Here is a 24,638-nt window from a genome sequence, read left to right as displayed (position 1 = left end):
TGTGTATGATTTATATAGTTCATTAATCTATTTTTTCAAAGTTTTTAAATGTTTAAATAAGTTTTCTATGGTTGTATCTTAAAATAGGAGTTTCCTTCATACGTTGCCTTTGTTCTGCTATAAATTCGCATGGCGAATAAAATCAAATACGAAAATGTTTCGAAAAAGAAATTATTTAGACATGGAACAAAGGCAAAGTATGAAGGAAAACTCTAATTTTTAGATACAACAATAGAAAACTTTATTAACCCTTTATTAATAATCATCAGTTGCAATTTTACCCTTTTTCGTACTCAGTAGATCATGTTTAGAAGATTTGTAGATTTTACCAAATAGGTTTTGCGGATTTCCAATTTTACAACAACAACAAAAAATATTGGAATTATTTCCATTCTTAAAAAATCATGATATACATATAATAATATTCAAAAGATTAAACATATAAATAACTGAGAAAACCATTCTTAAAAAATATGATAATAATTTATCTACAGTATGATATTACATTTAAGTTAGATGATGAATCACTGAGCATAGAATAAAAAGGATTATTATAGAACATTTGTAAACTTTGAAAAAATAGATTAATGAACTATATAAATCATACACACTTATCAAAAATTAATTAAAAACATCAATATTTAATTGTTTATAAAATTATATATAACATTTAGTACTAAAAAAGAATTACTTGCAGTGAGGTAAACATGGACTTATCACAAAGTTTAAAAAAAAAGCTTAAAAATGCGGGAAAACAAATTTTTCCCTACATTATGTGGTTTGATTCAAAACTAGATCACAATTCAGGTCTGCATGCAAAAAATCATAGAGATATCTCTACTAATAAAGTCAGAACCTGGACCTATCACAAAGTTTTTGAAAAAATGCAGGAAAAATGCGGGAAAAATGAGGGGGAAAATTATTTTTTCCCCACTTTGGTGTTTGATTAAAAAACTAGATCACAATTCAGGCCTGCATGCAAAAAATCAGAGAGAAATCTCTAAAAACGAAGTCAGAAAGCCCCCCCTTGAAAATATCAAATTATCCTGAGATTTTCAAGCTTTGTAAAATGCAACATAGATTATAAACTGGAGATTTAATAAAGTTATTAATGGGTGCCAACCAAATATGTACAATTAATAAAATTATTAATTGGAGCTGGAATTTTCAAGCTTAGTATAATGCAACATAGAATATCAACTTTAGCTAGTTTGAAGAAAAAATATTGGATTATCAGGCAAATATCAAACTTGAAACTATCACCTGAACAAGAATATGAGCTGCTGATTAAAAATAGTTTAAATGAAATCAGATTAAACTAAGCAGCAATGAATATTAAATTATTAACAAAGATTGAATATGCTGAAATGGGATTTTAATACATCTCTCCTTCTTCGGCAGGATCCATTCTCAACTTCTTTATACTGGAATGAATTAGATCTTCGTCCTCCTCCACATTATCATCTTCCGTGTTCATGTCTGGGCCTTTATCAGCACTCACTTGATCTCCTTCGATCTGGTCACCATCTTCCCCTATTTTTTGGTCATGCGTGGACAATGTGATCTTCCTCTTGGACATGTTGTTGTTAGACCTTTTTCCACGACGGTTAGAGGTTATACTCGAGTTCACAAATTGATTTCCAGAATTCAATTCTTTCTGAGATTCCAGTCTAAAGCGTGTCACCTTGAGCTCCAAAAATTCTTCCCTTATTCTCAATGATTTATCTTTCAGTAGCAAGATCTCTTCTCTTTGGCGTAACTTGTTTTCTCGTTCTTGAATAGCGTTTCGACATTGTTCTTCCAGGAATCTAATACGAGCCTTGTAATCTTTTGCCGTCTTACAAGGAACAGTATCAGAACCTTTAACTATGTTCATGATGGTTCCAGTTGTTTCGACAACATCTTTGGAATCATCATTAGAATCATCCTCATCTTTATCCTCGCTATTCGCTACGCTGTCATCAGACTCAGTTTCATCCTCGCTGCTATCATTATCATCGCTTTCGTCTTTAACACATACATCGTCATACTCGTGGAACTCGCTGCTTTCTCCGATTGCACCAGTATCATTTTCATCCTCTCCACTGATTTCTCCATCCTTAACTTCATCTTCACCAAATTCCCTTCCGATGTCAATAGCCTTAGTTTTGTCATCAGAGTCGTCTTCTGTCAATTGCATCCTCATATTCACGAACTCACCAGGTTTAATATCGTCTTGACCATCACTTGGCTCAGTTAGATTTTGAAGATGACTAAGAGGGTTGGATTCAGTCAAGGCAATGTCAACATTCAGAGAAATCTCCTGGGTTTTTCCTTCATCAAAATGACTGTTAGCGATATTTTCATAAAATTTTCAGAAAAAATTATTAATATGTTAAGCAATTTCTTTTCACTATTGTAAGATAGAAAACCAAAACTTTTTGTGGTCTTATCTTAAGTTCAATATCAGGAATAATATTCTAGTTTCTGGGTGTTCATAACAATCTTTTGTGTCTAAAGCAGACTGAAGACACTTAATTATCTAAAATTTGGGGCTTTTATAGTATTTTTTATACAGGTTAAAAATCATTTAATTTTTCAATAAATTTCGACTTTTGAAGTGATTATTTAAGAATTTAATGCACGAAAGCTTCACAAGACCATGACTTTAATATTTCGCAAGCAGTTCCTGTAACAGAGCAGGGTTCTGCAGGAGGAGAATGAAAACCTTCTTCAAGTCTGCTCGTCACCACATCAGTTTCAAGACCCATTTTATTATTCTGAAGATATATTTTTGTTTTTCCTTTTATTTTATATTTTAGTTTGAGAATGAATTATTAAGAATTTATTTCAGACTGAAGGATAATTCCAATCCCAATTCAAATCTTTGTTTACAAGGAAGTTCCAAACCCAAATTTGGGTGATATTTGACTCATAAGGTGTTGCCATCAGAAAGTTATCTTTATTTTCAGTTCATATCTATATGATCAGTTTTAATAGAAAATAATGGGCAAAATATATTTTATCACAATAGTCGATGTTTTAATTGTCAAGGATTGTTAATCGTTTTGGATCTCTTTAATTATCTTCTTATCTCATAAATCATCTTCCTTACTCTTTAAATATTTTCTCATCTTTTTATCATCGTTTCAGACATTTTCTGATCTCGTAAATTATCTTCTTACCTCTTTATTATCTTCTCACTTGTTAATTTTTCGCCTCATCTCTGAAGTCAACTTCTTAACTCTTTTAATATCTTCTAACCCGTTAATTATCTTCTCATCTCTTAAATTATCTTCTCATCTCGTTAACTATCTTTTCAACTCTTTAATTATCTTATCATCTCTTTAATTATCTTCTCATCTCGTTAACTATTTTCTTATATCTTTATTTATCTTCTCATCTCTTTAATTCTCTTCTTACAACTTTGATTATCTTCTTACAACTTTAATTATCTTTTCATTTCTTTAATTATCTTCTTATAATTTTAATTATCATCTCATCGCTTCAACTATCTTCTTATAACTTTATTTATCTTCTCATCTCTTCAATTCTCTTCTTACAAGTTTAATTATCTTCTTATAACTTTAATTATCTCCTCATCGCATTATTCATCTTATCATCTCATAAATCATCTTCTCATCTCTTAAATCATCTTCTCATTTCTTATCTCATCTTCTCATCTTTTAAATCATCTTCTCCTCATATCTTCTCATATCTTAAATCATCTTCTCCTCATATCTTAAATCATCTTCTCCTCATATCTTAAATCATCTTCTCATCTCTTAAAGCATCTTCTCATCTCTTAATCATCTTCTCATTTCTTAAATCATCTTCTCATTTCTTAAATCATCTTCTCCTCATATCTTTAATCATCTTCTCCTCATATCTTAAATCATCTTCTCCTCGTATCTTAAATCATCTTCTGCTCATATCTTAAATATCTTCTCCTCATATCTTAAATCATCTTCTCCTCGTATCTTAAACCATCTTCTGCTCATATCTTAAATATCTTCTCCTCGTATCTTAAATCATCTTCTCCTCATATCTTAAATCATCTTCTCCTCATATCTTAAATAATCTTCTCCTCATATCTTAAATCATCTTCTCCTCATACCTTAAATCATCTTCTCCTCATATCTTAAATCATCTTCTCCTCATATCTTAAATCATCTTCTCATCTCTTAAATCATCTTCTCATTTCTTAAATCATCTTCTCATTTCTTAAATCATCTTCTCATTTCTTAAATCATCTTCTCATTTCTTAAATCATCTTCTCATCTCTTAAATCATCTTTTCCTCAGATCTTAAATAATCTTCTCCTCATATCTTAAATCATCTTCTCCCTCATATCTTAAATCATCTTCTCATCTCTCAACTCATCTTCTCATCTCTTAAATCATCTTCTCATCTTTTAAATTATCTACTCAAATCTTAATTTATGTTCTTAAACCTTAATTAATCTTTTATTGACTTCTCATATTATTTTCATCTTATCAATAATCATAATCTTCTCAAATCATTATCATCTTCTTTAATCATTAATCTTCCTCTAAAGTTTTTAAATAGTCTTCTCTAATCGATAAGTATCTTCCCAACTCCTTAATTATTTTCTCATATCATTTCCAAGATTTTTTTTTAAATTTTAATCATGTTCACAAATCCTTAATCCTTACTCATCTTCACAAATAAATAATTATTTTCTCAAATCAGTAAACCTCTGGACTCATTCAACATCTCAAATTAATCTTCTAAAATTCTTTATGAGCTACTAAACCCTTTTAACGTCGTCTCAAATCTTCAATCGTATTCTCAAATTTAAATAGTCGTCTTGAAAAATTATTCATCTTCATTCCAAAAATTTTATCATCTTCACAAATCATTAATCATCTTTTCAAATCAATCATAATCTTCTCAATCCATTAATCGTATTCTCAGACTCTTAATCATCTTCTCAAAATTTTAAATAGCAGTCTTCAACCATTTATCATCTTCTAAAATATTTAATCTTCTTCTTTAACCATTAACCATCTTCTCAAATCTTCAATCTTCTTCTCAAATCAATCATAATCTTCTCAATCCATTAATTGTATTCTCAGACTTTTAATCATCTTCTCTTAAAATTTTAAATAGCCTTCTCTAATATAATCATCCATCATCTTCTCAAATCTTTCATCATTGATGGTTCATGATGTTATCCATCATCCATCGAATAATCATTCAACGATTAATCATTTATCTAAAAATCCTTCATCGAATACTCCTTCATCGAATAATCCGTCATCATCATACATCATACATCATACATCATACATCATACATCATACATCATACATCATTCATCATTCATCATTCATCATCCATCATCCATCATCCATCATGTTCTCACATCTTTTATGATATATCACTCATCGAATAATCATCCATTATGTATCATATATCCTCAACGTCCATTGTCCAATGTCCATTATCCATCATCCATCATCCATGAATTGTCATTCATGATCCATGATTCATCATAAATCATTCATCGTAATTTATAATAATTAAAAATGCTTAAAAATATAAACCATTATATGTAATACCTGCTTGAAATTGGAAGCTTATAATAAAGTTTAAGTACATAAAACAATAACATAACATTCAAGTTCTAGAATTTCGTTATAAGCTTAGATTTTGGAATCTGGAGGTCCCGTGCAGTGAATCCTTTAGATTATATTTATATTGATACATGATCATTTCATCCAAAACTTGGTTAACAAGATTCACGTTCGTGGACTGGGAGATGAGATGAAATAGAGAAAGGGATAAATCAACTTTAGGAATTAAGCCGTTGTCACAAACTCTGATTTTTAAATCTCTTTATCTTTACGACCCAATTTTGTATACCTAAGATATTTAAAACTATGACTTCTGTTAGATCAAGCAGTTTAAATTTGAAATATCATAGGTTTACACCATCAGGCTGCAAAGATATAGGGATTGCAGTTTGTGACAACGGCTCAATTCATTTATCTATAGCAGCGGAAAAAATGTAAAAAAGCAGAAAAAGATTTTAAAAGAAAAAATTTCTTTTAATCTAAGTGAGGCTTGAGCACCAGTTCTTGTATCATTAAAGATTTCAAGAGTTTTAAAAATTTAAAGATCAGGTTCTTCATCTTGAAGTAGTGAAGGAAGGAGATCTACTTCCCGGCGTCCTCCTTAAGCCCGACCGTGAGGTTAAAAACAATCTTGCTCTTGGTTGTATCCCGGTCTACAGTATAGAATCCATTCCGCTCGAACTGAAACCTGTCGTACACCTAGAATAAAAAAAAGAAATATTGCAACTATATTTTGTCTTTTATGAAATCCAACGTTTTATCATGATGGGGACCGAGAATTGATTTTAATTCAATAGCTTATAGATATTTTAGTATTAAGTATATTGTATCTAGTAGTAATCTCTGTTTGTATGTCAGATCAAAGCTCATGAACCCCTGGACCGATTTGACTCAATTTTTTTGGTAAACTGGATAGAACCACAGAAATGTTCATATCTTGATTATCAAATCAAATCAAGTGGGTTGACTTTTATTAGTTTAATTTCCAGACAAAACAGAGTTCCCAAGCTATAGTATTTAATTTCCAGACAAAACAGAGTTCCCAAGCTATAGTATTCACGTCTAATATGTATAATCAGTTATAAAACAGAGTTCCAAAGCTATAGTATGAACATATATCTAATAGAAACACGTCTAATATGCATAATCAGTTATAAAACAGAGTTCCCAAGCTATAGTATGCACATATATCTAAGAGAAACACGTCTAATATGTATAATCAGTTACAAAACAGAGTTCCCAAGCTATAGTATGAACATATATCTAATAGAAAAACGTCTAATATGTATAATCAGTTATAAAACAGAGTTCCCAAGCTATAGTATGCACATATATCTAAGAGAAACACGTCTAATATGTATAATCAGTTATAAAACAGAGTTCCCAAGCTATAGTATGCACATATATCTAAGAGAAACACGTCTAATATGTATAATCAGTTATAAGCTATAGTATCAACATATATCTAAGAGAAACACGTCTAATATGTATAATCAGTTATAAAACAGAGTTCCCAAGCTAACGTATGAACATATATCTAAGAGAAACACGTCTAATATGTATAATCAGTTACAAAACAAACCTTGACGTCACTTAGATATCTATCAGCCTTTGCGTTCTTGATTTCAAGTGTATTAGATTTAACATCGGAGAGAAATCCTCCAGGAACCTCCGCAGAATCCTCGGGATTCTTGTGTTTAAACAACCGGTCGTAAACTCGAACCTAGAGAAACAAATTTAATGATTGTTCAGAACTACAGGGTCACCCACAAACAATGCGACTTCAGAGACGACTGAACGGAATAAGCACCGTCTCTGTACATTGGAGCCATTATGATAAACTTTCTAAGGAGAAAAATGACCCTTTACCTCAATATCTATGGGTGAGCTGACCCAATGAATAAAAGCTTTGGGCTTCTCTGCATCTCCAACAGGTACTGCATTAACCTTCAACTCGGTAACCTAGAAAATACTTGTCAAAATTCTGCATCAAGATTTAAATAATTCGTTAATTACAAAATTTAAGGGATTCAGTATTTCTACCTGTCCATTGGTTTCCACCGCTTCTACCAATGTTATCACATACCCGGAGTATCTTAAACCTACAGATTGTCCAGGAGATAAGCGTCGGAATCCTTTCTCATCAGTTTTCTTAAAGTCAGAACTCTCAATAAAGATATTTTTAGAAGAGAATTTAACCTTATGAACACCTTTCTCCGGGTCGTTCGGGAAGTTGGGTATTTCTATTTCTTCGTCTTTATCCAGGTTGAGAATAGTAACCCGGAGAGGTTCAAGAACAACCATGGTTCTCGGAGCTGAAACGTTGAGATGATCTCTGACCGCGGCGTCCAACATTGCTGGGTCTACCGCCGTCAAAGCCCCGGTCACACCCATCTTGGCACAGAAGTTATTGATCGCTTCGGCGGGGAATCCACGGCGCCGGAGAGCGGTTAAAGTAAACAATCTTGGATCATCCCAGTCTGATACTACACCAGTCTCAATCAACTTACTGATCTTTCGTTTGCTGACAACAGTGTAGTTGACGCTAAGTCTACCGTACTCCCACTGTACAGGGCAGTAGATATCAACAGCGTTACAGAGCCAGTAGTAGGAAGACCGGCGGGCCTGGAACTCTTTTGTACATAGGGAGTGTGTTATATCTTCTATACTGTCACAGAGACAGTGAGTATAGTCGTAGGTAGGATAGATACACCAAGTGTCTCCAGTTCGATGATGAGCGACATATTTAATTCTGTACGCAACTGGGTCCTGTTTACCCTCCTCCAGGGTTATCTTCATCCTCAGTGTCGCCTCGCCTTCGTCAAATTTTCCGTTCTTCATATCCTTGAAGAGAGAGAGAGATTCTTGGATAGGACGGGTTCTATATGGAGACGGAGGAGGGTTAAAGCCTCGAATATCTTCCAGTTTCTGATGACACACATAAGCCAGATCTTTTTTTATCAAATGAACCGCCATGTTGTACAGTTTGTCAAAATAATCTGAGGAATGAGTAATCTGATAAGGTTTGTATCCAAGCCAAGTTACCATATCAAGGATTCCAGTGAAGAACTTCTCCTCTTCTTTCTCCGGGTTTGTATCATCATACCGGAGAAAGGTTATTCCGTCGTAAGCTTTAGCATAACCGAAGTTAATATTAATTGCTTTAGCGTGACCAATGTGAAGAATACCGTTGGGTTCTGGAGGAAACCTAGTTCTAACCTGACCGCCAGTTCTCTCCAGATGCTCACGGAGAAGTCGGTCAGTGTCCGGAGTAACTTGGTATCCGTCCGTAGTATGGTTCATTCCGGTAGCATGGAAGTGAACCTTGTTCTTCATGAGTTCAGCAATAGTTGCAGCTCCTTCAGTTTCTTCATCTTCCTTCTCTTCTTTTTTAGTCGTCTTCTTATCTTCTTTAACAGCTGAAAAAATTTAACATAAAGAAGCTGTAGACGTAATTTCAAGTGGTTCTCCATTTCATGTTCGATTCGCAACGGTACCCTGTATGTATACCTTTATCTGATCAAGGATTGTTTCGAAAATCTTATTTTAAAGCTAAAAATGAATATCCGGAAAACCACGAATGTATTCAACCATCGAGTGTAAACTGTAACCTGGACTCTCCGGGGACTTATTTCAGGATAACGAATAAGATTGATTACATCATCTTTGGTCTTACAGAGTTTTAAAGAGTAATAATGTGAATCGGACATGCAACGTTGAAAATGGCGGGTCACTTCAAATTAGGTTTATAATGTTCCACATCTTGATAATTTTGAGTGTACCTGGAGCTTTCTGTTTCTTTACTGGGGCCAGATCTTCATCAGTCTTGGGTCCAAGGATATCCAGTATCTGCATATCTGTCTCGCTCTTGATTGCTTTTCCGTCCGCCCATTTCAGCTTGTTTCTCACGTTTCCCATTAGAATACCAGAGTTGAATCTATATCTCTTCTCCAATAACTCCTCCTTTACCTGTAAACAACATGGTTAGATTTTTAAATATCCAGCTTTTAACAGGTTTCTAGGTTTTCCAAATTGAGCTGGGAAATGAATACCAGAATTTGGGATGAAAAACAAAACATCCGGTCAAACTTAATTTATAACATTAACAAGAGGATAGAGGAGAAACAAGTAAATTAGGATGAGAACAAGAGGAGAAGCAAGTAAATTAGGATGAGAATGAGAGGAAAAACAAGTAAATTAGGATGAGAATGAGGGGAGAAAAAGGATAAATACACAATTAAAATCTAAAAATCTATAATTATGGAATTCAGCCTTTTACTTCTATTCATTGGGATGGGTTTCCTAGTTTGTTTAAGCTTTATAAAGAACTCATTATTTATCAAAAATCAATTTTCTCAAAAAATCATGAATGAATTTTGATTGTCAAATGAATCAACAATCAACATAATACTATTTAGAATACAGAAAATTAGTTAAACTTACTTCATTTTGACGAGATTTTTTTTTTTAAAGGTTTCATTCAAAATTTTCTGAAATGGGTCTTTAAAAAGCTGTAAATCCGTACAATTTTAGGGTTATAAAAAATCCGTACATTTTGCCCACCCTGATTAATGATTATATAGTTCAATAGAACGACCCCACCCCTCTTTGTCCTAATAATTTTTTTCTCTCGACAATGCAAAAACTGCTACCAAAAAAACACATGTTAAACGAATTGTTAAGTTTATTTTTTTTTAATAATCCTACCTTGGCGAGTTCTGCTTCAACAGCCTCTTCAATCTGAGCTGGAGTCACCACTACACCAACTCCACAAGAATCCTCGAAACTGGAAATATCTAAACTCTCAATAGATTTTCCTGGAGGACATTTAGCCAGGAAATCTATGGCGGCATTGAGCCGGAGCTCACTGTCGATTTTCCCGGAACAGATATACTTGACTAGAAGAGGGGTAAAGTGGAACACCTGAGGTTTAATTTTAGAAGCGACATGGTAGAGCAGGGTTCCATAACTAGTCAGGTCTTTGCTCTCCTTGGAGGCATCATTCACCACACTGCTTAGGACCTTAGAGAGGTTCTTGTTCTTAGCGGTCTCCTTCGCCTTCTGCTCCGTCAACCCTATCTTCATAAACATGGGGACCAGCTCATCTCCCATTTTTAGTCTGGAAAATTTAGAAATAGAAAATTACATATTTTTACTTTTTAGTGTTACTCCGTCCTGCCTGCTCCTTCTTCTTTTTAACATGTTTCTTCACTTTATCCTTTCGTTTCTCAGCCTTGGCGTCCTTTACTGCCTGTTTTCTTTCTTTCTTACTGTCTTTATCCTCGTCCCTTGGACGCCGGGAGCTTTTAAACCCTTTAGTAGATTCCGCCTCGTCCTCGCAGGAGTAATCACCGTCATTGCTTTCATCGTCTTCACTACACTCGTCCTCACTGTGTTCGTCCTGTAGAGGTTTGGGTAGGTCTAGTCCGATGACGGACTGGTATTGTACAGAATCGTCTCCTCCGGTTGCAATTTTATTCTGGTCAGTCTCAGGACTAAATACAAAATTATAATAAAACAAAAAAATACCAATATTTAAATCCCAAAACTCGCGTAACAAATCAAAATCGGCCAAGCAACTCTTGGGATGGGATTGCGTAATTTCGTGCCAATTGTATTAAACAAAATTCCATTAAGGGAAATTATTTTATTAAAGTCCAATTAAAACCTACGAAAGACCATACTTGTGTCAATTTTCAAGTTTAATTATCAAATGAAACGCATTCCTCCTTCAGACATATCAATTGATGGGTATCTTACCTTAACACCTCGTTTAAACGTCGAGGAATGAAAACTTGTTTGAAGACCTCCTCATCCACCTGCTGCTGGGCTGACCTCTCAGCCTCCGACCTTCCGGCAGCGACCTCAGCAAGGAGGTCAAGTGCAGCCTCACCACTATCTCCAGTTGGACTAACAACCCAGTCAAACAACTCCTACAGCATCAACGTAATAATTTTTAATGAAAAAAAGGTTTAAGCTTGGCTTTCGGAATCCTTAATCACATTAATTTCCACATAAGTTAGAAAAAGTTGCGCTAATGTCTACAGCCAAGGAGTAATCTTATCAATGTAGAAGGGTTCACCCGAAAACAGATTTTCGCAAAAAATTGGCTTTCAGCTTGTGCGATCTTTAAGTGCAAATAAAAACTTGCTTTTCATGAATTTCTTGGTATAAAAATTGAAAAAAACCGCGTTATTCACCACAAACCACGATTTAGTGAGAGGCAAAGAATTGGGTACATTCTGATACTCAGGAGCATATTTAACTGGAAAAATTTGCTTATTTGTGATGCTGGATTAATACTTGGGCTATTGTTTATTTTAAAATAAATAAACAAATTACCTTTAATCCAAGAACTGCTACACCTTTCCTTCTGAAGAACTCATTCACATTAGTCAAATCTTTTCTCAGGAACTCCAGAGCGTGAGGATGATCGTGCTCCACGGACTGAGAGACGTCGATAAAGTACGCTTTCCCTTCGTGGTAGAGCAGGTTGAACTCGGATAGATCTCCGTGTACTAGTTTACACTCGTGAAACATTTTCCTGGTGGTGAGAATGATGTCGCGGTACAACTCTCTCGCTTTTGACTCCGATATCTCCTTGTCCTTAAGCCTAGGTGCCGGCCAACCGTCCGTGCCTAGAAAGTCCATGAGTAAAACATGGGAGCGGAGAAGAATGGGTTCGGGACAGGCTATCCCCGCCTTGTGAATCCTGGTCAGGTTTCTCATCTCCTTCTCCGCCCAAGTTTTCACCATCTTACGTGGATTCTTCCTTCCGTATCCTTGTCTGAACCGGAACTCTCCGCTCACATATTTATCTCTGTCCTTGAAAACTAGAATACTAGTTTTATAAATCTTAATAGCTCTGCTCTTCCCTTCGCTATTGGTGCAGTGGTACACATTTGCTTCCTTCCCGGTAGAAATACATCCATCGATTTCTGAGATGAAACCTCGGTTGAGGAGTTTGAACAGGATCATTCTCGTCCTGGGATCCATAACCTGTTCAACTGTAGCTCTGTCGGAGTCATCTTTAACTCTATGTCGGTCCTAGACAAACAATTTAATTAAAAATTATTAAGTACGGAGGAGTGAGAATATCATAAAATCTTTCGTGATATCTTAGATTTGGTTTTAACAAGCCGAAAAAGAAATAAAATGATAAGAAAAATAGGGAAAAAAATCCAAAGAACCCTGCAGTGATTCGTTTATATTTAAAAATTTTCTAATATTTTTTGAGAGTTAAATTTAACTAAATAAATTTTTATGGGGACAAAAGCTTGCCAAATGCATCAAAATCTCCCTCCCCTCAATATTTCTTAAATTAAGATACCAAATAAAATGGTGATTTCAATTTTATCAGAGGTATACTAAATATTGTCTTGAATTTTCCCTTTCTTAAGAATTTTTTGTTTTTTTCTTTGTTGCTCAATAAGAGAAAATATATAAAGGATTTCATGAGACGTAAATTATTTCTAAGGTAGTAGTAAGTACCAAACAGGGGAAAACTTTGCACCCCTCACATCCTTTGAAATCTTATTTTTTTTAATTCTTACCACTGGTCTATTTGTTACTTTTTAAAAAAAATATTTGTTCTAATATATTAAATTACCTTATCATTCTTCTTATTTTGTTCTTGAAGGATACTTAGCGCTGGTCCCTCGTATTTATCAACATTGATCTTATTCACAAACTTCTTAAATAGTTTCTCAGTTGGTTGAAAACTCTTGACGTTCACGGCGGAGGACTGGAGTATCATGTTTCCGCCTCCAGCCCTACCTGCGCCACGCACTTGAAACTCCTCGTCATATCCTTCATCGCTGAAATCTGAATCAACATCGTCGACGATGTCTTCCTCGAGTTTCATTTCTTTTTCAAACTTGAGACCGATATATTCGATTGGGGCATCTTCGAACTGTCCATCATTCGACATTCTGAAAATAATGTGATTATTGAATCTGTCAGACCTTAAAAATTAGATCATTCATGCATAGTAAAAAATAATTAACATTTTGTACTTTGTAATTTAAAACTCAGAAGTCACTTTTGGGGTTTAGGTTTAAAGAATGAATTTATAGAACGCTGCTTTGGATCCGGAGTTCCTGCTTCGCTTTTCCGTTTCTTTTGCTCCGGTTTATTTTCTAGAAATTTGACAACTTTCTTCATAGCGGTCGAGGTTCCTTTTTCCAGGAACTCTTTAGAACTGAGATATTCCAGAGAATCTTCTCCAGTACTGGTAGCCGAGTATACAACATAGGTCATGTTGATGTGAGAGAACACATGAGAAACTTCTCCTTTTCTCTTCAACCCTGAGTAAAGAAGTTTTCTCTCCTCCAGGAAAGATTGAATGGTTGTTTTCTCCTCCTCTCCCGTGGAACCCTGCTGGGATGGAACAGAAAGAAGTTCCCAGAGGTTTGCCAGCAGTCCCGTCTCTGGTCTCCTTTGTACAGCAAAAGTTTTTTCTCCATTCTCGTCTCTTGTCAAGGCCAAGACCAGTGTGGTTTCATCCCTACTAGCAGCCTTCTTGCTCTTTCTAGGGAAATTCATAACTTTAAGGTTAGGATCATAAAGATCCTTGAGACAGAGTTGGCACGAATCTTCAATGTCAGGAATAGATTTAGCTGCTTTACAAACCTGTTTAACAGGACAAGAGGTACAGTTTGGATTTTTTGGAGAACAGACTGTAGCTCCAAGCTCCATCAGAGCTTGGTTGAAATCACCAGGTTTCTCCGGATCCACTATATCACCAGCCAACTTCCAGATCCAGTCTACAGCAACGGGTGAATCTATCTCGGCTCCAATTGTCCTCATCCTTGACAGGACTCTAAGAACGTTTCCATCCACAAGACCAGTGACCTCTCCATAAGCAATACTGGAGACCGCCGCGGCGGTGTATCGTCCTACTCCTGGCAGTTTCTGAAGATCTCCTGAGCTTCGTGGCATCACTCCGTTCATATCATCTTCTATCATCTTAGCACTCTCCCACAGTCTTCTCGCCCTGCTGTAGTATCCTAGTCCAGCCCAGCACTGGTTTATCTCCTCCAAGCTCGTTTTACTCAAGGACGCTGTATCCGGCCAACGTTTCATCCACTTGTTATAATAATCAATCACTGTAGCAACCTGGGTCTGTTGAAGCATTATCTCGGAGACTAAAATAGAATATCCTCGAACGTTGTCATCCTTCTCTGCCCTGCCCCTATCCCTCCAAGGAAGGGATCTCCCATTCTTGAAATACCACTCGATAAGACTGGAACGAAATTTGCTAATATCCGTATCAGAGAATTCGTGTTCTCCGCATGAAACGGTAGGTGGTTTTACTGCGGCTACTTTCTTCTTCATTCTCTCGGCATCTGAATTGATTTTGAGTTTGAATATGGATTAAAATCATCATGACAATAACACTATTTCAGATTACACAAAACAAGGACGAACCAAGGTAAGCATGCAGATTGGACGGAACAGGTACCAAAAACCTGGGCGAGTAATTTACGAAACTAAGAGCAGATATAAACTTAGTAGGGAATTTCCTAGAGAACAATTTTTGGACCCCCCTCCCCCCCTCCTCCTATCAATTTTGCACATGGATCTTAAATGAAAGACATGTGGCCGCAGGCTCGACCCAGAAAGTGTCTTAACCTGACCCTCAATAATAAAAAAGTAAATGTACAAAATTGATAGGAGGGTAAGTATGTGTACTTTTATAAGATTCTAGAAGTAACAACAATCCCAAAACAAGTTTAATTTATTCGTTTCAGAACTGACTGATGAAATAAAAACACACACGTGTGTACACTCCTACGAACAGCTGTGCATGGACTGCCAGAAAGAAAACAAAGACGACAGAAATACAGGGTGGTGTATCTTTCGACCTACGCAAATCCGCTATACTTCACCTCTGACCGTCAATTCCGCTATACTACACATCTCACACATCCAACCTACTAGCACGTGGTTTTACAGATGCTTAATTGACTTATAACCACAGCGCAGACTCCCTAGCCTGTTCTAGTCGCGCGCCCGGCCCCCCAGCCTGTCCTAATCGCAGCGCTCGCCCCAGAAAAATATTCTTCACCTAACCCTCAAATAATAAAAAAAAAATCAGCTGGCGTAGGTCCGATATTGCAGTAGGTCAGAAGTTCAGTAGGGGGGATGTTGCGTACAGACGATGTAACATTACCGCACAGCACACATCGTACATCATCGGGATTTTTAGGACTAAGAAGAAAATTTTTAAAAATATTTAATGTCACAAGAAACTGGCTTGGGAACCCAGCTTTACCTGGAAACTAAGCTTACTCTAAGAAAGTCAACCCGCTCAACTTACATTTATTGCCAAAAACATTTCCGTAGTTCTACCGAGTTCCCCACGCAAAATTTGAGACAAATTGGTTAAGAGGTTCCTTAGTTATGATCGGACATTCAAACAAACAAACAAAAACAGAGATTACAACTTTATATAAACAGATGTACGAGGCTGATATGACAAGTTTCAGACAGATAAAAAGAGTATTAAGAGTATTCTGAGCGATTTGAGATAAAACTTAGAGATAATCTGCTTTACACTTCGCAGATTTAACAATACTGTACGTCAATTGTATTGAAATTCATTTAACTTTTTAAATCAATGTATCCAAATATCATAACTTGTGTTGATAATGTTAATCTTAAACGCTTGATTTAGATATCCAACGGGGGCATTTTTAAATAAGGATCAATACAGAGGTTCAGGAAATTTTTTAGTGCAGGCTTCAGAGGCGTAACTCAGTAACCCTGCAGAAAATATTTCAGAACAAGTTGTCTGGTTTAAATTTTGTGAATAATATTAGTAAAAACTGTTTAAATTTGTTTTATTGAACAAGATGTAGGTGTTCCTGTGAACTAGGTTGAATCTGTCAGGACAAACAAATAATAGTCCTCTATCCAATCTAGCTCCTTAGTTTAGACCAAGCTTCTTAGCTCTCTTCTCCTTCTTCATCATCATCAACTCCTTGTCCTCGTCAGTCAGGTTCTTGTACACACTGGTAACCCGTCCTGGAATATATAATCATGTATTAAAGGGACTGTAAGCGTATTTCAAAAGACCTTTCATTTGAAAAGGGATATCACCGATTCACAAGGATACCTTCTACTGACTGAGTGGGGGTGTGTATATATACAGTGAAACCCTTAATAACGAATACATCAAAAGAATACATCAAATGTCGTATTCTTCACTTTCTGATAATAGAATGTTGCAGATATTTAGTTTTTTTATATGGAACTCTTTAAAACTGTTCCCGCATATTCATGGCTATTTATTTATTTTCGCAAATACTGAAATTTATGTAATATAGTATAAAACTCATTGAAAAATGGTCAAGACGACATTTGATAAATTCTTCCGATGTATTCGTTATTAAGGGTTTCACTGTATAAGCGTAAAAAGACGTAATTTACAGGGACTGTTTAAGTAATTTGGATTTTGAAATGACTATCCGAAAAATTTTTTATTTTTATAATTATAATCTTAAATAGACAACCAGTAACCTCAGCTAGCTAGAAAGGAAGCATGAAGGTTTAAAACATTATTAGATGAAGGTTTAAAGCATTTTAGAAGAAGGTTTACAACATTATTGGATGAAGGTTTAAACCATTATTAGATGAAGGTTTAAAGCATTACTAGATGAAGGTTTACAACATTATTTGATGAAGGTTTAAAACATTATTAGATGAAGGTTTAAAGCACTATTAGATGAAGGTTTAAAGCATTATTAGATGAAGGCCCTCTGTCTAGGTGTATACCTGTTCCAATTGTTCCCGCTGAATCTCTGATAGTAAACTGTTGTCCCTCCTCCAGGACCATAGGTTTAACTAATCTTAGATCCATGGTTGCATCCTCTCCAGGCATAGCCATCTCTTTATCCACCAGATCAACAAATGCAGCGCAGTCCCAGGTCTTAGAGAAGCACATCAGCTGCATGGCGGTCGTGCAAGGCTTCTTCCTTCCTCCCTCCTCAGGTGTCATCAAATAAATCTGAATATAAAATTCGTTTTTTAGGCTTTACTAAACCCGAAATAGACATAAAAAATCTATTTCACAGGATTTTTGATCAAACTCCTAAAATTAAGAAATCCGGAAAATATTTAAAATTTTGAAGAAGTTTTGTTTTGCTAAAAAAAATCTTCAAAACCCAGATTTAAGAAACTACTGTTTTAATTCTAAAAACCGTTAAATAATTTGACTCATTAATAAATGCCTTTTAGATAAATGTATAATCTAAATTTGATCTTTATCTAAAATTTCAATTCTAACCTGTGCTTTGAAATGATCACATTGTTTAATGGATCCAGGTTTGGCGACGCACATACCACGTCGAACATCATCCTTCTTAATACCTCGAGCTAGCAGTCCCATCTGATCTCCAGCATTTGCTTCATCAAGGATCTTGTGAAAACTCTCAATACCAGTCACCTTACCCTTGCCAGACTTGGAGTATCCGATAACCTCAATATCTTGTCCAACCTTAAAACAAAAATCTATTTTCCATTTTTATAAAAAGTTTTTAAGTAAAGGCAGATATTACAAATTACAATTACAAACATCGTCCCTGGCTATGTACGTCCTTAGTATGATCTCTGTCGGCGAAAACAAATGGGAAGTAGAATAAAATTAGATAATGTGCCGAAGTCTATACTTGGGGAGACATCTAGTGGACGAACACTATAAAGTACGGAGACATACTAAGTACGTCTTAAATACAGCAGTTAATTTAGGACGATCTGGGCTCAAAAGCTAGAAATTATTTGATTTCTGAAGAACAAACAAAACAAACATCTTTTGTCCAATCCGTTTAATCTGTAAGAATGTGAATATAAAATGAATCTAATAATCACAAGATAATTTACCTTCAGCTTTCCGCGCTCTAATCTTCCAGTGAGCACACAGCCTCGACCCTTTATATCGTGTACGTGATCTATCGGCATCAAGAACGGAACATCGAGATCTCTGACCGGTGTTGGAATACTTGTATCAACTACATTCATTAGTTCCTCGATTGCTTTTTTACCGAGTTCTTCGTTACTCCCGTCCAGGGCGGCGAGTGCGGATCCCTTCACGATCGGTGAGTTCTCTTCGGGAAAACCCATCTCCTCCAGCAGCTCACGGATCTCCATCTCGACGAGCTCGATCATCTCGGCATCAGCGGCGTCGCATTTGTTAATAAATACGACGAGATGCTTGAGTCCAAGCTGTTTTGTTAAAGTAAGATGCTCACGGGTTTGAGGCATACAACCATCAGTAGCTCCGACAACAAGTATAGCTCCATCCAGCTGACTTGCACCTACATATTTATTTATTTACAACGAAGGGACTCATTTGTCATCTAAGTGACCTTAGAAAAAACGTGTAGCCCGACCCGCCAGCACCCCCATTAGATAATGAGATGTGAGCCTCAGGGTAGGGGGCCTAGAGTTGTGTGATGGGTTGGGCGAATAGTATGAATTGCATGATTCCCTTGGATCCGCAAAAATATACGGATCCACGGATCCAAGGAGCAAATCAACCGAATCATGCCCAAAAAAATGTTGCCCTCCAAAAACAAAACTCAATTGTTGACTAAAGAGTTATTAAAACATTTCAATCTCCGTATGGTTTAATCATAAAACAAAGAGAAAAAAGAAATGAAAAAGTTTGAACATTTTTCAGTGTTAATGACCTGGATCCAAATCCATTTTTTTAGGGCGGATACAGGATATGGATCCATATCAAAATGAAATGGATCTTCGCTCTGGTTTTTCGACTATAATTCAATTTTGTGTGTTGGGTCGATGTGCGGGGGGGGGGGGTGAAGAAAAATAAAAAGATAAGTAATAAATAAAAATACCTGTTATCATGTTTTTAATAAAATCTGCGTGTCCCGGGCAGTCAGTGTGAGCGTAGTGCCGGTTTTCTGTTGCGTATTCTAAACCATAATATTGGGTAAATACAAAATAATAACAATCTTTTAACTGACACACCATTGTCAACAATGTTTTTTTCAGTAAAAATCTCGTCCTTTGCCGTCAATAGTTTTCTGGATTACATGAGGGTAGATTTGTAAATCGTAGTTTATTATCCTTTGAAAAAATATTTCCGTTGAGAGCTGCCAAAAGTCGGTCAAATTCATTTACATCTGGGGAACAGCTTTAACTACATTTTTCACTAATTACTGTACAATATACAATTATTAATTAAATACAAAAATAAAGTTTTCACATAAAAAAATTGCACAAGTAAAGCTTCTCTCAAAAAAAAATTGCTGGTCAGTTCCTTTCAGGTTAGATGTTGAACGGTTGAGAATAAGATTGCAAATATAAAATTCTTTTCATGCTAGTGCAACTCTGACTTAGCACTCACAGAACAGGTCATTCACAACTCTACGGACTAATGGTATTAGGTTTTCAGAGAACCCGTTTTATAAAAGATTCAATCCAGGTTGTGTAAGCACCTTGAGCAAGGTTTTGTTACCTATATGAGCGACATTAATTGTAATTCCTCTATTTCTCTCCTCAGGAGCATTATCAATCATATTATAATCTCGGAACTTGGCAAGATTCTTCTCTGCTAATATCTAAAAAATATCAGCCTAAACCAGAGCCCATTCTCTCCAAAATAATGTATTAACAGTGATTGTATAGATCACATACTTTGGGGGACTGATAGTTTGGCCGCTAGATGTCTCACGCAAAATTCTTGTCTAATAAGAGATAATTAATACGAAATATCTAGCTGCCAAACAATCGTCCCCGTAAGAACAACACGACCACTGTTTATACATTATCAGGGAGAGAACGGGCTCTGAAGTCAGAAGTTTTGTGTTGTGCATCCGGGATTAAGCATTGAAATCAATTTTATGCAGATCTACGTATTATTCCTCGTCGATATCCCGTGACGGTCATATAACTTTAATAGAGAAATCAAGCATTTATCCTCAAACAAAGTGCCAACATTGAATACTAGGTCAAGGGTTTACAACATTAACAATAAATACAGGTTCCAATCTCTGAATAATAATAATATGATGATCCGACTTCTCTGTTAACCAACAATACCGTTTAATAATTTTTTTTTATAAAAATAGAAAATATATCTTAGATTAAAAATACAATATCAGATGTTTTAATCCGAAGTGAAATAATTAACACTAATACTTGTAAGTTGTATGAAGTGTTTTATGAGTAACTGGGCTTTCAGGGTGCTCCAAGCCCATCTTCTATTTCAGGGTGCTCCAAGCCCATCTTCTATTTCAATTGTGAACATTTTCTCTTTGTATACTTTGTAACACAATAAATAAAAAGTAGCGCGTAATTTATAAAAAAAGATTTCGTGGATTTTCAAAATTGAATAAAAATCGAATTTTGTTGGGGGCTTATTTTTGAAATTTGATCATCCATAAACCTTCCCTGTGGTCATGTGAGGTCTCGTACAAAATTTTGGCTCAATTGGTTTAGCCGTTTCATTGGATACAAACAAACTGACAGATAGACAAGCAAAGTATATATATATATATATATAGAAGTCTGCATGTTTATTTCTTTCAGTTTTTAGAATCATACTTTTTCCAATTTATTCTTGAGTATGAACCCACCTTGGTAATGGCGGCAGTAAGTGTTGTTTTCCCATGATCTACGTGTCCAATAGTTCCAATATTACAATGGGGTTTATCTCGCTGGAACACTTCCTTCTGTTGAACTACAGAACTAAAAACAAACAATGATAAAGCCGATAGCGCTAGTGTAATATGGAAAGGAAGGATAAGGTGGAAAGGAAGAAACTAAGGCTAACTGGTAGAAAGGAAGAATAAGGAACTAATGTTACCGGATCGAAAGGAAGAATAAGGAATTAAGGTTCCCTGATGGAAAGAGGGAATGAGGAACTTAGGTTACCTGATGGAAAGGAAGGATAAGGAACTAAGGTTACCGGATGGAAAGGGAGGATAAGGAATTAAGGTTCCCTGATGGAAAGAGGGAATGAGGAACTTAGGTTACCTGATGGAAAGGAAGGATAAGGAACTAAGGTTACCTGGTGGAAAGGAAGGATAAGGAACTAAGGTTACCTGGTGGAAAGGGAGGATAAGGAACTAAGGTTACCTGATGGAAAGGAAGGATAAGGAAGTAAAGTTACCTGGCGGAAAGGAATGATAAGGAACTAAGGTTACCTGATGGAAAGGAAGGATAAGGAACTAAGGTTAACTGGTGGAAAGGAAGGATAAGGAACTAAGGTTACCTGGTGGAAAGGGAGGATAAGGAACTAAGGTTACTTGATGGAAAGGAAAGATAAGGAACTAAGGTTACCTGTTGGAAAGGAAGGATAAGGAACTAAGGTTACCTGGTGGAAAGGGAGGATAAGAAACTGAGATTACCTGGAGGAAAGGAAGGATGAGGGTCAAGTTTACCTGGTGGAAAGGAAGGATAAGGAGCTAAGTATACCTGGGGGAGGATAAGGAGCTAAGGTTACCTGGTGGAAAGGGAGGATAAGAAACTAAGATTACCTGATGGAAAGGAAGGATAAGGAACTAAGGTTACCTGGTGGAAAGGGAGGATAAGAAACTAAGATTACCTGGAGGAAAGGAAGGATAAGGATCAAGTATACATGGTGGAAAGGAAGGTTAAGGAGCTAAGTATACCTGGTGGAAAGGAAGGATAAGGAGCTAAGTATACCTGGTGGAAAGAAGTTTAAAGGTTGAAGAGTTAAAGTTAAGAAGTTGTCTGCAATGTTTAGTCCCAGCTCCTACACATAAATCTTTAACTTTAAAAGCAAGTAGACTCATCGTGTCTGAAAATATAAAAAATAAAATATAAAAATGTAAAATAATATACTACATCTCTCAATAATAAATGTAAATAAATATTTAAATGTTAACAATAATTCGGATGGAAATAATATAAAAATAAAAATATATGAAAGTTAAGTTGGAACTATGTTTAACAAAATCACAACTTTAATACTAATGTTGTCCAGCAATATCGTACAATTCGTCCAATAATATTGGGAATGTTTCGTAACAAGTAAAAAATTATCTAGAGAGCAGTTGCTAAATCAAAATGAAGGTAACTTTTTTCATGCATTGGAAGTTATTAATCAAATGGTGGTCTCAAAAAAATCTGAGATTTTCAGCATGTCGCAAGTTTTCTCCCAGAGCTTGGTTTGATTTTCCAGAGATGATGCGAATGAACTAGTGCTTGTTAGCCTGGAGTTCTCTAGGTATAATCCAACCGTCTTGGCACTATCAAGCTCTGTAGCGAGAGCGGCGTAGACTAGAGTATCTCCACCTTGAGATACAGTTTTCATCAGACAACGAGCAACAATTGTAAATATCTGAACCCAACCAACATGAGAATAGAGATCTGTATAAACTACTCCGGGATGAAGAGAGATAACTCGAACCTTGCTGCCCCGAGCTGACAGCTTGGAATCCAGGTACTGAGAGAACAAAATCTGCGCTACTTTTGAGTTACCGTAACTTTTCTCCGGTGAGTAGAATTTTTTCATATTCAAATCCTCGAAATCCATCCAGGATCCGCAAAAGTGAGCACAGGAGGAGACGTTTACAATCCTTGCAGGTTTCTCAGCTGTTCCACCCTGCTCCAGGCTTGGTAGGAGTAGATGACTTAGGAGGAAGTGTCCTAGATAGTTAGTTGCTAGCTGAGATTCAAACCCATCTTCCGACTCATTTCGGGGACCAAACATAATCCCAGCATTATTTGTAAGTGCGTGAATTGGAATATCATAATCCAAGATGGTTTTGGCAAACTTTCGGACGGAGCTGAGTTTCATAAGATCCAGAGGTAGGATCCGAACCATCGAACTATTGTAGGAGCTCAGTGCATTTCTAGCTTGCTCCACATTTCTGCATCCAATAATAATACTGCACTGCATGTTCAAGTACTTCTTAACAGCTTCTAACCCTATACCCCGGGATCCTCCGGTGATCACGATCGTTCTTCCATACTGATCCTCAGGGATTACTGGAACTCTATGTCGATCTAGAATCTGCTCTTTAACAACCAGGACTGCTCCGATCAGGTTTAGGTAGAGTTTGTAGAACAGTAACTTCAACAAGGTTAGAATCATTCTGTCTGGAAGTTTAGTTAATTAAAACATGGTTATTTATGGCAATTGGAATATTGAGTTTTTAGCAAGGAAGAAACTGAAAATCTTCATATCTATCTTCCACAATGTACAAGTCATAAAATTTTCTGTATTACAATTGTGAAACAATAAAAAATATTATTTATAAAATTTTCATCTCATTCAGATTTATTCTTTACAAAGCATCTCCTTCCACATCACATTAGTTTTTTTAAAGCTTTAGGGCTAGGTTAGATCATGAAAATATTAGGACCGACCGCTGCGGCTTGGACAATCAATGGGGACAAGCCAGTAATTATTGATGAGAATGCATTTACATTGGATCTGTCCTATAGAACGATTTCTGGACCCCCTTATATCTGTATATTCCTAGAGAACGATTTTTGGACCCCCCCCCCTCCTATCAATTTTGTACATGGGTCTGACAGGAAGTGTCTTAACTTAACATATCCCGTGGCCGCAGCGCTCGGCCCCCTAGCCAGTCCTAGCTGCAGCGCTCGGCCCAGAAAGTATCTTAGCCAACCATAACCCGTGGCCTGAGCGCTCGGCCCAGAAAGTGTCTTAACCTAACCTAACCCTAAATAACAAAAAAAATAAATAATAATAAATTTGCTGAAATTACATGTCCTAGAATTTATTTTCAACAAAAAAAATATTTAATTTGGATTAAGGGTAGGATAGGCAAACTTCTAGGCCGAGCAAGGCTAATGGGTCGAGAGCTGCTCTCAGGACAGACCCCAATTTCAATAATTTTTCAAGAAACTAAAGAATATAATTAGGGTTAGGCTAAGTTAAGACGCTTTCTGGGCCGAGCGCTGCGCCTAAGACTGACTAAGGGGCCGCGCGCCGCGGCTATGGGGCATTAAATAAAATAAGGATCGGGGAGGGGGGGGGATTTCTTCTAGGAACTTGGAGATTACCTGTAAATTTCTTTACTATACAAAACTGATGGG

At 36.1% G+C, this 24,638-nt stretch overlaps 6 protein-coding genes across 12 annotated transcripts; all 6 read right to left on the bottom strand.

Annotated features, from left to right (window-relative positions):
* Window positions 1-1,225: 1,225 nt before the first annotated feature.
* Window positions 1,226-5,647, bottom strand: LOC111696744 (protein PFC0760c). The gene is made up of 3 exons (XM_023466461.1): window positions 5,565-5,647; window positions 2,669-3,095; window positions 1,226-2,313 (listed from the first exon to the last, which is right to left on the bottom strand). The coding sequence occupies exons 2-3, from the start codon at window positions 2,748-2,750 to the stop codon at window positions 1,376-1,378; spliced, it is 1,020 nt and encodes a 339-aa protein (XP_023322229.1). The 5' UTR covers window positions 2,751-3,095; window positions 5,565-5,647; the 3' UTR covers window positions 1,226-1,375.
* Window positions 5,648-5,681: 34 nt separating this feature from the next.
* Window positions 5,682-10,723, bottom strand: LOC111696739 (probable glutamine--tRNA ligase). 7 transcript variants are annotated; one of them, XR_002764144.1, is made up of 7 exons: window positions 10,287-10,723; window positions 9,362-9,548; window positions 7,623-8,998; window positions 7,449-7,541; window positions 7,162-7,302; window positions 5,938-6,278; window positions 5,682-5,824 (listed from the first exon to the last, which is right to left on the bottom strand). XR_002764144.1 is itself a non-coding variant. In XM_023466457.1 (6 exons), the coding sequence occupies exons 1-6, from the start codon at window positions 10,689-10,691 to the stop codon at window positions 6,162-6,164; spliced, it is 2,319 nt and encodes a 772-aa protein (XP_023322225.1). In that variant the 5' UTR covers window positions 10,692-10,723; the 3' UTR covers window positions 5,682-6,161. The 7 variants fall into 7 exon arrangements, 1 of the variants encoding a protein (XP_023322225.1); XR_002764145.1 differs by having other exon boundaries at window positions 5,682-5,795; XR_002764146.1 differs by having other exon boundaries at window positions 5,976-6,278.
* On the bottom strand, window positions 10,698-13,535 carry LOC111696740 (serine/threonine-protein kinase RIO1). Its single transcript, XM_023466458.1, has 4 exons — window positions 13,189-13,535; window positions 11,922-12,626; window positions 11,340-11,512; window positions 10,698-11,074 (listed from the first exon to the last, which is right to left on the bottom strand). Exons 1-4 carry the CDS (start codon window positions 13,507-13,509, stop codon window positions 10,732-10,734), a joined length of 1,542 nt encoding a protein of 513 aa, XP_023322226.1. The 5' UTR covers window positions 13,510-13,535; the 3' UTR covers window positions 10,698-10,731.
* Window positions 13,509-15,103, bottom strand: LOC111696743 (adenine DNA glycosylase). Its single transcript, XM_023466460.1, has one exon. It carries the CDS (start codon window positions 14,913-14,915, stop codon window positions 13,617-13,619), a length of 1,299 nt encoding a protein of 432 aa, XP_023322228.1. The 5' UTR covers window positions 14,916-15,103; the 3' UTR covers window positions 13,509-13,616.
* Window positions 15,104-16,406: 1,303 nt separating this feature from the next.
* Window positions 16,407-22,391, bottom strand: LOC111696741 (elongation factor Tu). The gene is made up of 8 exons (XM_023466459.1): window positions 22,254-22,391; window positions 21,182-21,293; window positions 20,062-20,164; window positions 19,439-19,516; window positions 18,462-18,895; window positions 17,869-18,078; window positions 17,358-17,589; window positions 16,407-16,607 (listed from the first exon to the last, which is right to left on the bottom strand). The coding sequence occupies exons 1-8, from the start codon at window positions 22,361-22,363 to the stop codon at window positions 16,510-16,512; spliced, it is 1,377 nt and encodes a 458-aa protein (XP_023322227.1). The 5' UTR covers window positions 22,364-22,391; the 3' UTR covers window positions 16,407-16,509.
* A 36-nt stretch (window positions 22,392-22,427) lies between these two features.
* Window positions 22,428-23,699, bottom strand: LOC111696738 (dehydrogenase/reductase SDR family member on chromosome X-like). The gene has a single exon (XM_023466456.1). It carries the CDS (start codon window positions 23,665-23,667, stop codon window positions 22,675-22,677), a length of 993 nt encoding a protein of 330 aa, XP_023322224.1. The 5' UTR covers window positions 23,668-23,699; the 3' UTR covers window positions 22,428-22,674.
* Window positions 23,700-24,638: the final 939 nt, after the last annotated feature.

The sequence above is a fragment of the Eurytemora carolleeae genome, unplaced genomic scaffold, assembly GCF_000591075.1.
Source record: "Eurytemora carolleeae unplaced genomic scaffold, Eaff_2.0 scaffold126, whole genome shotgun sequence".
Lineage (NCBI taxonomy): Eukaryota > Metazoa > Arthropoda > Copepoda > Calanoida > Temoridae > Eurytemora > Eurytemora carolleeae.
The sequence above is the reverse complement of the archived record's forward strand: the minus strand, read 5'-3'. Positions and strand labels throughout refer to the sequence as shown.

What these genes read in the sequence shown, in the direction of transcription:
- LOC111696738 (XM_023466456.1), bottom strand. Translation starts at nt 23,667, where the DNA reads ATGATTCTAACCTTGTTGAAGTTACTGTTCTACAAACTCTACCTAAAC.
- LOC111696740 (XM_023466458.1), bottom strand. Translation starts at nt 13,509, where the DNA reads ATGTCGAATGATGGACAGTTCGAAGATGCCCCAATCGAATATATCGGT. An exon ending in TAGCAGTTCTTGGATTAAAG is followed by an intron (nt 11,513 to 11,921) that starts GTAATTTGTTTA and finishes TTGATGCTGTAG; the next exon opens with GAGTTGTTTGACTGGGTTGT. An exon ending in CGTTTAAACGAGGTGTTAAG is followed by an intron (nt 11,075 to 11,339) that starts GTAAGATACCCA and finishes TTTTGTATTTAG; the next exon opens with TCCTGAGACTGACCAGAATA.
- LOC111696739 (XM_023466457.1), bottom strand. Translation starts at nt 10,691, where the DNA reads ATGGGAGATGAGCTGGTCCCCATGTTTATGAAGATAGGGTTGACGGAG. An exon ending in CGGTGGAAACCAATGGACAG is followed by an intron (nt 7,542 to 7,622) that starts GTAGAAATACTG and finishes AGTATTTTCTAG; the next exon opens with GTTACCGAGTTGAAGGTTAA. An exon ending in GCTCACCCATAGATATTGAG is followed by an intron (nt 7,303 to 7,448) that starts GTAAAGGGTCAT and finishes TTGTTTCTCTAG; the next exon opens with GTTCGAGTTTACGACCGGTT.
- LOC111696744 (XM_023466461.1), bottom strand. Translation starts at nt 2,750, where the DNA reads ATGGGTCTTGAAACTGATGTGGTGACGAGCAGACTTGAAGAAGGTTTT. An exon ending in AGAACCCTGCTCTGTTACAG is followed by an intron (nt 2,314 to 2,668) that starts GAACTGCTTGCG and finishes ATTTTGATGAAG; the next exon opens with GAAAAACCCAGGAGATTTCT.
- LOC111696741 (XM_023466459.1), bottom strand. Translation starts at nt 22,363, where the DNA reads ATGAGTCTACTTGCTTTTAAAGTTAAAGATTTATGTGTAGGAGCTGGG. An exon ending in TATTAAAAACATGATAACAG is followed by an intron (nt 18,896 to 19,438) that starts GTATTTTTATTT and finishes ATAAATATGTAG; the next exon opens with GTGCAAGTCAGCTGGATGGA. An exon ending in TAGAGCGCGGAAAGCTGAAG is followed by an intron (nt 18,079 to 18,461) that starts GTAAATTATCTT and finishes TTTTGTTTTAAG; the next exon opens with GTTGGACAAGATATTGAGGT.
- LOC111696743 (XM_023466460.1), bottom strand. Translation starts at nt 14,915, where the DNA reads ATGAAGAAGAAAGTAGCCGCAGTAAAACCACCTACCGTTTCATGCGGA.